The sequence below is a fragment of the Strongylocentrotus purpuratus genome, unplaced genomic scaffold, assembly GCF_000002235.5.
Source record: "Strongylocentrotus purpuratus isolate Spur 01 unplaced genomic scaffold, Spur_5.0 spur5_scaffold_4, whole genome shotgun sequence".
Lineage (NCBI taxonomy): Eukaryota > Metazoa > Echinodermata > Echinoidea > Camarodonta > Strongylocentrotidae > Strongylocentrotus > Strongylocentrotus purpuratus.
This window is the reverse complement of record NW_022145610.1, coordinates 12,660,587-12,675,088: the sequence shown is the minus strand read 5'-3', so window position 1 is coordinate 12,675,088 and position 14,502 is coordinate 12,660,587. Positions and strand designations below refer to the sequence as shown.

Sequence of the window (14,502 nt, the reverse complement as noted above, 5' to 3'; positions counted from 1 at the left end):
ATAATGTAATGCATCCTTTAATAGTGTCAAGACTCATCATTTTCAGAGGGTATATATTGATTCATCGAAGAGCAATTGCTTAGAAATAATGAAAGCCTTTTGAAATTTAAAAATAGTGAAACCTTTTGAATATTCCTGACATTAAATTTAGCTACACTTTCATTCAGATATGTTATAAAAAGAACTTTTGATTAACAGACATCACTAACTATTTCACCTTTTACTTTCTGGACGCATCTTTTCATGCCATTGGATTTCGCTATTAAGCTACCTAAATAACCTGCCTCCCTTCTGCAATTCCTAAGCAATAAAATACATAAGGCTGTTAGAAGTCTATGAGGCACTTTGGCTTTATGCATATTATTTCCTACAGGGTTCGTTTAATCAAGGAGTATTAAAAAACCAAGAGGTTACTTTAGGCTATAATTATACATCCTATAAAAGCCTACATAGATTTTGTTTCAGGATTACATTGACCCCTTTAGGAGTTGCACATGGCCAACACTGTCTATCTGACATCAAGAAACAAAATGGCTGCTTCAATACTTACATTTCAACACGTTCGACTTTGATACCCCAAGGATCTGTCGCCTCATCCAAACTTGACTGTAACGATTAGAAAAAGACATGTGTTTATACATCTAGATACTACACAATCACTTCTTGTTTTCGTACTGTTTTGTTTTTATCAGCTCTGGAAAAAGTGAAGCGCAATTTTAGACAGCCATCTACAGAAGTTGCAATTTTGTATCTTCGAAGTATGCTATCTATTTATACAGCACATTTTTAAGACTGCTATCGGTTCCTCAGAGATAAAACATTTGATAAGTTACAGACGAATTAGAACCATGTCCCATTGACACTATGTAGCATTTCTGTGTCCCATTATTATGATCATAGTGGTAGGTTACATTCCATAATTGACATATAGGAAAAAAATGACACAGTAGTGACTGAACGATTGTACCCCAATGATGCTCTTTCTGTGACAACTGCTCAATGGTCAGATGACATTGATCTATTTGCTAATTGACTGACCCTTATCTTATACCTTATCTGACACCCAATCATCACCCATGCCCTTACCCTCTTTGATGTCAGGAGAGAAATTATCTTCTATTTGGAGCAATAGGGCATTAACTCTGTATCAAAGTATGGTAGTTTACACCCTTCTCACTCCAAAGCAGCGATAGTCAATGGACAAAATATGTCACGAGAACAAGTAGCAGATCTGTGACAAAATATCTTGTATTTGGAGAAAGAAGGGCATTAACTCTGTATCAAAGTATAGGAGTTAACGCCCTTCTGTCTCAAAACCAGCGATATAGTCATTGGATGGAATATGTTGCAAGAAAAGGTACTGTACCGTATCATGTTATTACATTACCAGTCCTTTTCTTCCTGATAATAATCCAATCAAATGTCTCTATTAATGTAGGCACCACTTTATTGTTTTGAAAGTTTTTAGTTTTATGTGATAAATGTAAAGCCATCGTAATTACAAAATAATGTAATGAAAGTAATGATGTATATATTGGTAATTGTTGAAATTATCATAATTTTATCCTGATACATGTCATACTGTGAATTCTTATTCTGTTCTTTACTCTTTGTTTTCCAGGATGCAGCCTGTGGGGGTGACATGCTTTCGAGTAATAGCAATTTAAATTTCTTTTGTCACCCTGACCAGCAGATTGTATCCTTCTCTCTCTCCTCTCCCCTTTCCTAAAACTATTGGCATGTATTATGAAATTTCTATGTATTATCTGATTGTTATACCCATTGTATGATTTCTGATACGTCAAATAAATAATAATAGTAATAATAATCAGATCCGTAACCAGACGGACATACCTGCATATAATGGCTGATACCCTCCCGGTCTGAGAGGATCTCTGATAGGTTCTTGGTTCCGAGCACGTTCCGCAGGGTGGTCTGGGCCAGGAGGCGGGTCGAGGCATTGGCGTCCTCCACATTGGCGATGCTGATGGTGGCGTTCTGGACTCGGTAGTAGACGACCGCGTCCACAGACACCGTCACGCTGTCTTTGGTGAGAATCTATGAAACAGGAGAAGAAAATGAATCATTACACACTAAAACGAAACTGTTTTCCCAAGTTTTGAACACAATGTCAACACATATATTCCAAAATAAAAAAATGTTCTACAGTGAAAAGTTCGAAAGTCATGTTCTAATTTCTTTTAGTAAAAAGTGAAAGTGCCTAATTGTGCATAATCCATTTTAAGCTGAAAATACTGGAAAAGTTTAGGCGATATGTATTGTATTTAGTATTTATTTTCCATTTCTGGATATTTTATTTCTTCGCTGGTGAAACATATACAGATTAACAATTTACAAAAATTCTAGACATTAACAGTAAATAAACAAGGTAAAACATATGATTGAGCACAATTAACAGATGGTCTAAAGTTGTGTAATAGACACAAATTCAGGACAATAGTTAACACAGTACTTAATGTCTTCATTTGGATAGTGAATTTTGAGCATTTTAGTGATGGTATTGAAAGACTATTTCCACTCTTGGCAATGAAGACATTTTTTTGCAAAATTTTGTTTTATTTATATAGACTAGGTGAAATCAACCAAATGCCACCTCTATTTCACATTTTTTTTTGTAAAGTATGCCTTTGCCATGGTACTGGTAGAAATTTGGCTTGTAGTCGATGCAACATACTCTGCTTTGAAGGGTATAGGTTAACATCAGCATTAGATCATGTTTCAAGTTTCAAGTTTCAAGTTTCAAGTTTCAAGTTTATTTATTTCACTTTATCAAAGATAACATAATTGAACATAATGAATAATGGTAATTATTATAACTAAACATACAATATACAAAACATAATGTACATGATAATAGTTATAACAGAGAATACAATCCTATAAATCAATCAATAAAGTGGGGGATCTACTAAAAAGCAAAGCTTGTATTATGTAGGTCCCGGCTCATAGGTTAATATATGAATTAGGGTATCTGAATTAACATATTTACTAAAGCATATGATTACACGAGGGTTATCTTTAAGTGACACATTTTACTAAACATATCGTAAACAATTGAAGAAAAAAAAGAAGAGTTCTGTCAGAAGGTACCGAGGAGAAATCTTCTGAACTAAACCAGAAGGGTGTTATCTCAATGTGAAGTGCTAGCAGTCAACCCCCTTCTGGCTCTCAGCTGACAAAATGGCATGACCCTCAAGGACTGCTTGTGCTTGTTGCAGTTACTCTGCAATGACATGATTTAATGCCCTTCTGGCTCCAAACAGACACTGTAGCGGTTCTAGCTTGAAGTAATTACATCACGAATTAAAAAAACACCTTTTGTATTCAGGCTGCATAATTACATACCATTGCATTTCCCTAAGCACCCTTTATTAAACATAACGGTGAAAATATGACTATAATTTTATTTTTTTTAGGTCTTATTTCGCTATTCAGAGCCAGAAGGGCATTTACTCTGTATTATATAGTATAACCATAAATAATACTGCCATTCTTGCTCCAAACAGATGAATTATTCATTTTTTCAAAGTGCATGTTTACAACAAGAGATGTAAATTTTGTTACATGTACATAACTGTAATGCACATGGATTATGAAGCTGCATAACAAGGGCTTGATGCATGTACCATCCAGCCTCCAGACATTCATAGCACAGCTAGATGCCTTGTTTTCCCATTATGTGATCACGCTTTTACCCCGTCTCTGTAATTTATGCCGGCCTGTCAATATGTCCGTCTCATTGTAAGTTTGTAAAGTGTGGGTGTATGTGCGTCTCTCTCTCTCTCTCTCTCCACGGTTTTGATTACATATACAGACTGCAAGGCATTTTGCTGCAATGTCCTTCTTAGTGACTGCGATGACCATCTAAAAATGATGACACTAAAGACAACTTAAGTCAAGCCTATTTAATGTATTTTGGACCTTGTGCCCCCATGACAGGCCAAAGTGGCCCCCCCCCCCCCCCCCCCCCCATCCCCACCCCCTTTTACTCGCTATCTCTGCTGAATTGTTTCTGTCTGTCTGGGGTCACTGTCTCAATCTCTCTCTCTCTCTCTTTCTCTCTCTCTCTCTCTTCCCCATCTCTGTCAATCTTACTCTATCTCTATACTCTTTGCTATCTCTCTTTGTTTACCCCCCCCCTCTCTCTCTCCCCCTCCCTCACACACACACACACACACACACACACACACACATACACTTCCTCACTGTCTATCTCAATCTGACTTTTTGCTCACTTTTTATTTCTGGCACCCCTCCTCTCTTGCCATCCACCCCCATCATCCATCCCTCCCTCCCTCACTCCCTTCCTCCATACTATCCTCTCTATATCCCTCTATCTGTCCCCCCCCCCCCTTCTCCCTTTCTCTCTATCCAAATAGACTTAAAGCCAAGTCAACAAGTTCAAATCCGGCCCTCTTTCCTGCATATTTGACAGTGCACGGCACTTATGCTATAGAGGGGATTGCTTTGGTATAAGCTCAAATAAATTGCCTCCTCTCTCCTGCATTGAATTACTGTTTATCAAGTCCTAAGCAAGCTCAGATTCAGATAAAGGGAGGAGGTTGAGTATTGCAAGGAAAGGGCAGGGGCAGGGGCAGATCCAGGATATGCCCACACAAAAAAAGGGGGGGGGGACAAAATGTTGAAAAAGTTGGTTGAAAGTTTAGTTATGCCACATTGGTTTAAAAGGGGGATAATGGGGCAGTTGGTCTTCTTTCTAAATCCACCTCTGGGTGAGTTCAAAGGATCATGACAAGAATCAAATAAAAATATTGTTTCATTTTAAAGATTCAAAACAGGTATTGAGCTTGATTAATTGGCCTCAAGACAATACTGATTTCACATAATGAAAAAAACTTGCAATGATTTAGTTCTCACATTCATACACTTGCAAATACCAGTACATGTATGAATGATTTGAAATATATGTTGAACTTGGTAATTCCGATTTCCCATACAAGGAAGGGACTATTTAATTAGAGAAGATTTTGATACAATTGTTTGTTTGCACATATGAAATATTTGATTTTTTTAAAAGCATTTTTGACCTATGGCCAATTTGAATTTCCAATAATATTGCCAAGAAAAGTATAATTAGAAAACAAATGTGGTCTAAATATTTGCTCATTTGTTCTCAAATTCGCATACGTGTGCTTCAAAGGGATTTTAAATCAGAATTCTTAACTCATCATGATATCCACATACACAAAATACCTTTAAAGAAATCTGGAGCACAAAATGTCCATATTATGAGGCACATCAGTTACATATAGATTGAATATAGAAGAGCTGTATGCATGGGCCCATCACATTTAAACCATCCAAAACAACGAGATCGTATCTCGGTAATGAATCCGACGTAGTCGACGCCTGACGATGGATCCTCCTGAATTCTCCGACCCGTAACCCTACCTTGCCCAGATATATCTTTAATCTTGTTTGTATCAGTCTTAAATCCAGACCGATCAGTCCCATCTACCCAATTTGTCTGCCTGCATATACAGTCTTTCATGTTCACTTTGCATGCAATAGGATGAGCATTAGTATGGTGTATTTTTAGTCTATGTCACAGACCCTACTACTGTGTACCCCGGCCAGCATAAAGAAGCAATGTTAAAATTGTCGAACTACTGTCAAACTTGTATATTAAGGCCACTTTTTAATTTGCAGAATGTGGTGTTAGGCAAAGTTTCACACGACATCGTGCAAATAATAAAAGGGTTACAAATATTACAAAAACCTGTTTAACCCATAACATTAGCTCTCTGTAAAAAAATGCAGAAGGCTTACATAGGCATCTATAGTTCCACATAATATTGGTGTCATAATGATGTATTTATCATCATGATAGCATGGCAGCTTCCTGTAAACACCCATCACATCGGGTAATAGGCATACTGGGTAGTACTGGGAGCTAGAAGGGTGTTAACTCTCTGTAAAAGGGTACGACTTAATGCCCTTCTGGCTCCGAACACACAATAGGTCTCTTACTCATTAAGCAGCCTATCATGGTAAAGGCATTAAAAAGCACCTGCATCGCATCATACTTAACATGCTATCAAGGAATTCCCACTGACCCATGAGATACACATACAGTATGTAACATGATGGATGCGATACGCACATATAATCCATGAAAATATTCCAATACTTTATGAGGATTTTTGAGGATTATGTTTTCCTGAATTTCAAGAATTGCTGACTCTCTGAAGACGGTTGAGGTAAGATATCCATTAATTTAGGTAAGTGGTTTGCTCCTGGGGCCACTGACTCAAATCATCATCTGAAACCATGAACAAGACAATTATGATTTGCAGTCAAACTTTTCTTGTGATAAATGGAGGATACTATGGGGTAATGATAAAGTATAATTTTAATAGTATTATGTAAATTTTAATAATATTCCGTAATTTTTAATATTTAAAAAAAAAATTTTGTTGTTGTTGTAAATTTTAATAATTTTCATAATACTTTGTAAATTGTAATAATACTTAGTAATCTTTTTAATAACATTATGAAAAAAATGTATTAACATTTTGTAATTTTGTATAATATTCTATGAATGCAATACAAATACAAATTTCAAAGTAATATGTAATAATATTTTGTGTATGATCTCATGTGAAATATGTATTCAAGACAATGTAAACATGCTAAATTCAGCCTTTGGCTGTGTCAGGATTCCAGAGCATGAACTGAGGCTTGTTCTAGGCAACTAGCTCCTGAAGAGCAAGATCAGGGTTTTTCATTATGCTAATAGGCTAGGAGCAAGGAGGCATCGGGCACCCACCGAGCTATGTCGCCGTTATAGCTCGCTGTCGAGAACAAATCTACGAGCTTTCCATGATGACAAGATATGTAGTCTGACAACACACAGGACTAGGGAATCATAAATTAAAGAGATATGGAAATTAAAGGTAATACAAAGTTTTAGTATGCGGTCATGTATTTGGTTCAAATGGACATATTGGAAGCGTATGCGACCCTACAATATTCTGTGATCGATGTCCCGGTTGAAATCAAGTCTAAAGTTATGAAATTGTAAATAATAAACTTTTTATGTTGTATAGCTCCCTCTCAAGGTCAAGATATTAATTAAGTTGTAAAATAATGTTTCTTGAATAAAATCGACCAATTAGCTATTCCCGTTTGAAAATTACATATCACAACTACATATTCTGAGATTTTGATGGTCGCAGCTACTATTGTACAGCCGTAGGCGCTATTTGAAATTTAACAAAATTTACCGGGAGCACCAGTAAATATTTATATTCAATTTTTCTCAAAAGCAGAAGTGTTTTAGTGGCTAAATTTTCTAATGCTTATAATAAATCCACATGGGCATCCAAATATATCAAAATTGTAAAGAATCACTATCCACCAAATTTTCAAAATTTACCAAAACTTTGTATTACCTTTAAGAATCCAAAAGGCTTGGTTCATCAATCAAACAAGAATTTCAAACATGGACTGGAAATTGAGAAATCTTGTTCAAGCATTCATGTGCATCAAGATTTTCATCAGGATAGCCATAATGATAAGTAAGTCAGAATGCAACATGTGTTGCATATAGTTCATATGTGTGTACATTTAAACCCTGTGTAGCTCTCTGACACCTAAATAAATGTATTATCTCCCTTTTATGCAACCCATCTCCATTAAATAAATATATTACTTTATCCAACATTTCCAGTGGAAAACAATTGGAGAAAAGATCGTAATATATAGCATTGCGTTGCATTTATAGTGTTGCCACTATGTGAAGGGATCTTCAACACTTGAGATACATATCGAGATAGCTTTGGTATTCTTCAAGAGATTCCTTCCTGACTTCTACATCATTTATTCCCCCCGATCTTTTTACCTATTTATCTAAAAAAAAAACTTGATTTGGGGTGGATCTCCAAATTTAAACTATATAGTGACTCACCTCTTGAGGGGGTACATCAAATGAAACAGTTCTGAGATCCACCTTAGTGTAGCTCTCAATGCAAGGCAGGATCAAGAAAATACCTGTCAAAGATAACATTAAATTGTGTTATAATTAAGACATTAAGACAATAATGAATTGATATCATTTTGAAAATTTCACACAATGGGTAAATATGCCCGACCTTGCAGTAACTGTGTGTCTAAGCATCTTTGGGCGATTCCATGCCTACCGGTATTTTATACATATTATATTCGATTCTGGAAATATTTTTATCAATCGAGCAGAATTGCCTTTTCCTTAATAGTTTTTTGATGACAATTTTGGACAAAGTGATGCCAAGTTATAAATTGGGGACACAAAACTGTCAAAGTTAGTCACATACATATTCTGTTAATGGCCACTTTGTTCACCTGACATTTATATCCACAGTATAGTATTACAAAGAAGATGTACATCAAGCTTCATATAGAGTGACAATACCTGTCAAACGACTGAAGGCAAAATATGTATTTTCTTTCTTTGTTCTTTTGTCTGCCTTTGCATTTTAAATAAATTAAGACAGGAAATCCAGAGAAATGCACTATTATACCTGGGCATTCTGAAATGTGATACGCATTCTTTGGCAAAAGTAAGCACGAGTTGCAAATATCCATCGCCCCCGCTTGCTTTATAGCGGAGTTGACATTTGTACTGAGCACATAGTACAACACCACACATAGACAGCATTGACGTAAGGAAGTGTGAGAGACTTACCTGGGCCTTTAGCACCTCCAGCGAGTAGCCGACCCAATCTAAAAATAACCGCTCTCTCATACTCTTGAACAACCTGTAAAATTAATGAGAAGCATTGGATATTTAAACTTGCATTTTTCTTTTCTTAAAACTTTTCTAATACTACTTAATAACGTTTCAGTGTGATGTGTTTAGACAAATTGATGATTAAATAAGAATATGTCAATTAAATAATGACTTGTTACAGCCAAGCACAAATGTTAACCTTTTTAGAAAGAAATCTACTATTTGAAATACTACTCCACATATCCACACCATACATCAACACAAGCTATACATGTAAAAGTGGAATCAACTTTGAAAATCAATACAATAGCCAGAAATTGCCTGCACAACCTAAAACGTATTGTTGGACAATTTGATGGCTTAGAAATATCCGGCTAAATCAGAATCATTGGGTCATCGCATCGGTTCGGGTGGTCACTGTACCCGACCTTTTGTGAAAATATATGCCCCTTTATTCGCACATTGTCTGGGGTAATGTTTGTCAAATAAACCCCTCTCATCTACAATTGGTCTGGTCCAATTTATCCAACATTTTGTGTGAAACCCTATAGCAAATCTACGAAAGGTTGTGTCCTTAACTTGCATCTTCACATGATCACGTTTCTGTTTCGCGAAAGGCCGCGTACCTGAAAGGCAGCTTAAGCTAAAATGTAGCTCACTAATTTAGATGACACTTAAAAGCTTGGTAACATTCTAGGGAAGTAAAGCAACAGCAATTCATTGAGTGATTCAGCATGCACAAGATTCCCCATTTCATCTGTTATAGAGCCAGAAGGGTACGTGTTAAGTCATATCATTTTACACAGACTTAAAGTCCCTTCAAACTCAGAATGGACGATTCCCTTGAGGCAAATCATATCAACCTTCATGCATGCTTCAAACTGTTTTAATGGATTTAAAAGGAAACTCAAATCTTATTTATTAGCAAGTACGTAACCCCTGTAATATTATTTGATGTGATAAAATGAATTTTCATTTTTTTTTCCTTCTTTACTTATATATAAATGTTTGTTTTGTTTTGTTATTGTCCAGTAAATTATTCATGTACGTAGTTATCCATTGCAAAAATATTTTAATTCAAACTTTTGGCACAGCCTCGACAAGTTCAAATTTATTTGGACTTTTGCAGTGACCCAAATTCCATTTAATTTCTTTACCTTTAAATGTATTGATCAGTGACCTTCTGATGTTTGTATAACTTGTATTTCTTTCTTTTTTACACATGTAATATCTTAACCATATGTTTTTCTATTGAATGGAATGAATAAATCTTGAAATCTTGAAACTGTCACTATCTGATCGTTTCAATGTCACTTTCACAACAAAACATGTTATTCAAATTTCTTTTGTGAGATTTCTCACAAGCAGATCGTATTCAAGGATCATGAGGGAATTCAAGTCTCTCACGAAAGCCTTCTTAATTATGACAAGATAAACTGCCTCAAGAAAATAGATTTCTGCATCAAAGATTCATATCATTCTCAGTTTTAAAAAAAATGTGGAATTTGCTTTCTCACAGGCAGATTGTATTCAAGGATCATGAGGGAATTCAAGTCCCTCACGAAAGTCTTCTTAAAGGTACTATGTCCCATTTGCAGGCCAAAAAAATGAAAAGGTTAAATTCCAATGGCATTTGAATGAAAATACGAATTTAGAACTTCCCTTAAAAAAAAAGGGAGCTTGAAAATTTCTTTGAGTGGATAAATAACGACTATTAGTTGTCGACTCGACATAAGAATTATAGAGCCAGTAAGTAATAGTCTGAATTTCAGACCATTGTACCGAATGGTTGTACGTTTTATGCTGCCAAAGATTCAATCAGTTTAATTTTGGCCATTACAAGAAGTGGGTTATTGATGTAGACAAATGTTCATGTACCCTTTACAGCTCATTTTATGTACCCGTATGTTATTACCAAAGAAGAAAAAGGCCAGTCAGCCACTCAATAGTGTCTGACAGTGAAGTCTAGCATTTGTAGCAAGTAAACAGGGTTTCCTTGAACAATCTGAATATTAGGACACTGCTGAGGTTAAATTTCACAGATAGGACATACATGACATATTCATAATTCCTGCAAAGTTCTACAGAATTTGATGTTGGCTGCAAAAGGGACATAGTATCTTTAATATATGACAAGGTAAACTGCCTCAAGAAAATAGATTTCTGCATCAAAGATGCATCATTCTCAGTAAAATAAAAAAAAAGTGGAATTTGCTTTCTCACAGGCATATTGTTATCAAGAATCATGAGGGAATCCAAGTCTCTCACTAAAGCCTTCTTAATATATGACAAGGTAAACTGCCTCAAGAAAATAGATTTCTGCAGCAAAGATTCATATCAATCTCAGTAAAAAAAAAAATGTGGAATTTGCTTTCTCACAGAAAGATTGTATTCAAAGATCATGAGGGAATTCAAGTCTCTCACGAAAGCCACATTCAAATATGACAAGGTATACAAATCTGTAGCAAACAGTCATGTGTAAATCTAAATGGCTGATGGATGTGAGAAAATTAAGCATCAGAGTCTCCTCCTCATAGGGTAAAACCAAGAAATCTCATTATGTTCGTGAATTTTACAAGTGGCTTAGACGTATACTGCAAAATAATTGAATTACATGATTTGACAATACCCAAAGCTTCGTGAAATTTGCAAAAGTTTCTTGCTATAGAAATAGCTGTCCTTATCATGAGCAAAATTTTCTGATTTTATACTATCTAATTCTCATCTGTGTCTTATAAGATAATAATATAAGAATATAAAGCACAGAAGAGCCCAGCTGAGCTTAAAGCTATACTGCAAACAGTGAAATGAAAAAAATATAAATGCTCTCAGTTTTTATTTAAAAGTACTGAACGATGAAGAAATATTTTGCGCCAGTGATCTTTTTAAAGGTGTTTTATCATGCCAAATGTGAACAAGGCTCCAGGTATATACTCTCACAACATTCTGCTCCGAACCAATCACACAATACCTCGGTACTGCCCAGAATGCATAATTGAAAGTAAACTGTCCGCCCCTGGGTCGGCCCTACAAGTCTTCCTTCTCAAAATAGCGGCGTGTGTACATTGCCTTGGACGCCAGTACCGATAAGGAGGAATCTAATTATTGCATTTTCCAGACTCGTGCGTTTTTTATCCTTCACCTTAAAGAGAAGGTTGGGTTCTGGTGAAGGTGAGCAAAAAAAAAAAACAGCTTTCTTATTCTTGTTATTACAGCAAAACTGTCTAAAGAGGTCACCCAAGGGAAACAGGAAAAACTGGCCACTGTAGACAGGTGGCCTTTCTAGACAGGTTCTATAACACACATTTCATCCAAGAGGGAAACATTACAGGTGACCACTATATACAGGTGGCCACTAGCTACGACAAGTTTGGATGTTTCGCTTTAAAAAATAAAAAAAATTCATGTAGTTTTCCAACGTGCTTTGGAACAAATCACGAAGCCATATATTTTTAGTCTCATGTAGGCTCATATTGTGTTCAGTGTTGTTTCGTTTGTGATTTCAACAAGATTCAGTCAATTTGTTACAATTTTAATGCTTCAGAAACCTCATAATACATAATGATTATGGTCCCTACTGCCTATATTCACTTCATAATCAGCCATTCAGAATAACTTCTGGATAAAATTAAACCTGCTTTAGTGACCACCTGAATATAAAGACCATCCATCTACAAAGAACACATTTTTGTTTCCCTTGAAAATTGGGCTTTATAGGCAGGTTTATTTAACATTGAAACATTCATGTCCAGTATTCATCATTATAACTTCAAATCAAACAGGATACATTTTAATTGCTGAGAGCTAGTTAATGCCCTTCTGGCTCTCAAAAATAATGAACTTCTTACAATCTCAAAACCTCAATCCTATCCCCCCCCCCCCCTCACCCTCATTCCTCTCCCCCTACCTCTCCCCCTCTCTCTCCTCCTCCTCCCTAGATCTACACCTCATTCTCATCCTCTCTCCCCTCCCTCTCCCCCTGCTCTCTCCTCCTCTCCTCTCCCTCCCTCTCCCTCCCCCACCCTCCCTCTCTCCTCCCTCTCCCCTCTTCCCCTCTTCCCTCTCCCCTCCTCCCCTCCTCCCCTTCCCCCTCCCTCCCCTTCTCTCAATCCTTGGGATCCCTCGATGCTTTTCTAGGGATACCCCAATGTTCATCTTGGCCTCCTAGCACCTGCCCTTCTTGACAAAAATCATGCCAGGGAACCCTTTTAGTAGGATCAGCCTACGACAGACCTCTTTACACCACCCCCTAATTAAATTGCCTTGTTGACTCTACCAAATAGCTGACTTAGAAGGGAAAAACATCTTTTAAATGATTTTGTTCTTGTTGCTTGTATTTTTAACTCTACGCCAGCTTTGATTATTGTTTTATTTGTAACTCTTTGCTAGCTTTGATTATTGTTTTCATTTTTGAATTCTTTGCCAGGTTTGATTATTGTTTGTATTTTTAAGTTTTAACCCTTTGTCAGCTTTGGTCTACCAATGGAAGCAACACGAGACAGCCATATTTGACTATTGTCACACACACACATATACATATACACCTGTTATTATTTTTTATTTGAATTAAGTCTTTGCCAGCTATGACTGTTATTTTAATTTGTATCTCTATGCCTGGTTTGGTTATTGTTTTAATTTTTAACCCTCTGTCAGCTTTGGTCGACCAATGGAACAGCCATATTTGATTTTTGTCACACATAAATGTACATACACCTATAGAGCACATGTATGATACTCACAGACACACATAGAAGTCTAGGGATTCAATCCATGGCAAATACAACAAATATTAAGTTAATGGTGCTCTTCAATTCGTTGGGAGAAAGTCCTGTGTATTATTTGCACCAATAATTTTGGAATACTTGTCATTGTTGTGCATGTAATCTTTTTACACAGGGCCCTTATTTTCTGTATCATTCCAATTTCAGTAAGTGTTCACAAATGCTAGTTACAGTAACCTTCTAAAATGCCGTGGGGAAATCACTTGTAAAGAAAAATAGATCTCTTGTAAATAAAAATGTAATTCTCTGTCTTCTGTCTCTGTGATTCAATAGTAACCAATTGCTACATGTAGAAGCAAATTCGTGTCTTTGCATGAATCTATTAGTTTCTTGAATTCAGGAAAACATGCTTCCAAAGAACCCTGATTTATTCCAAGGCATGAACCGCATTAAAGGCCATGCAGAAATGATAAATTCAGGAATCGGCTAGAGCTAAAACGGGAGGAGAGAGATTTTCGATAACTTTTACGTCATGCCTCAATCTAGATCATGTCAAATTGAGAGGCTGTGTAATTTTCAATCACCAAAACCATGGCGAGACTAGACTGGTGATCATTTTTCTACCTTAAGATGGTGTGAAACCCGCCAAACGTAGGGCCGGAGAAGTGGTAGCGCTCTCAAGCCCTAAAATGTCACGGTCCAATTATAGGCAAGGCCCTGGTAGGGGGGGAAATGACAGGAATGTGTTCACATCTACTGAAGCTAATTAGACTTCCAGGCTTTTTTTTCTTCTCTCTTCTCCTTTCTTTTCCCTTCTTTCTTTTTTCCCTATCTTCATGTATCTCTTTCCCTCCCTCCTCCTCCGTCCATCTGAACTGCCCTCCTTCTCAGTCTTTCTCTATCTCTCCGCCTACAGGGGTGGATCGTAGATTCTCCGAAAGGGGGGGGGCATGGGCGTGAAATGAACAAAATTGAGAGCAATAAGCCTTTATGCCATGGGGGTCTGGGCTTCACTCGAGGGTTCCTGAA

General features: G+C 36.6%; 1 protein-coding gene across 1 annotated transcript in view; it reads right to left on the bottom strand.

Moving 5' to 3' along the window:
* The window catches only part of LOC115929256 (band 7 protein AGAP004871-like), a 34,074-nt gene that overhangs the window by 8,476 nt on the left and 11,096 nt on the right, over positions 1-14,502 (bottom strand). Inside the window, exons 3-6 of the mRNA XM_030997926.1 lie at positions 8,708-8,780; positions 7,952-8,034; positions 1,855-2,058; positions 551-606 (exon numbers count right to left, since the gene is read on the bottom strand). Coding sequence (XP_030853786.1) covers positions 551-606; positions 1,855-2,058; positions 7,952-8,034; positions 8,708-8,780 — 416 coding nt within the window. The remainder of the gene's footprint in view (positions 1-550; positions 607-1,854; positions 2,059-7,951; positions 8,035-8,707; positions 8,781-14,502) is intronic.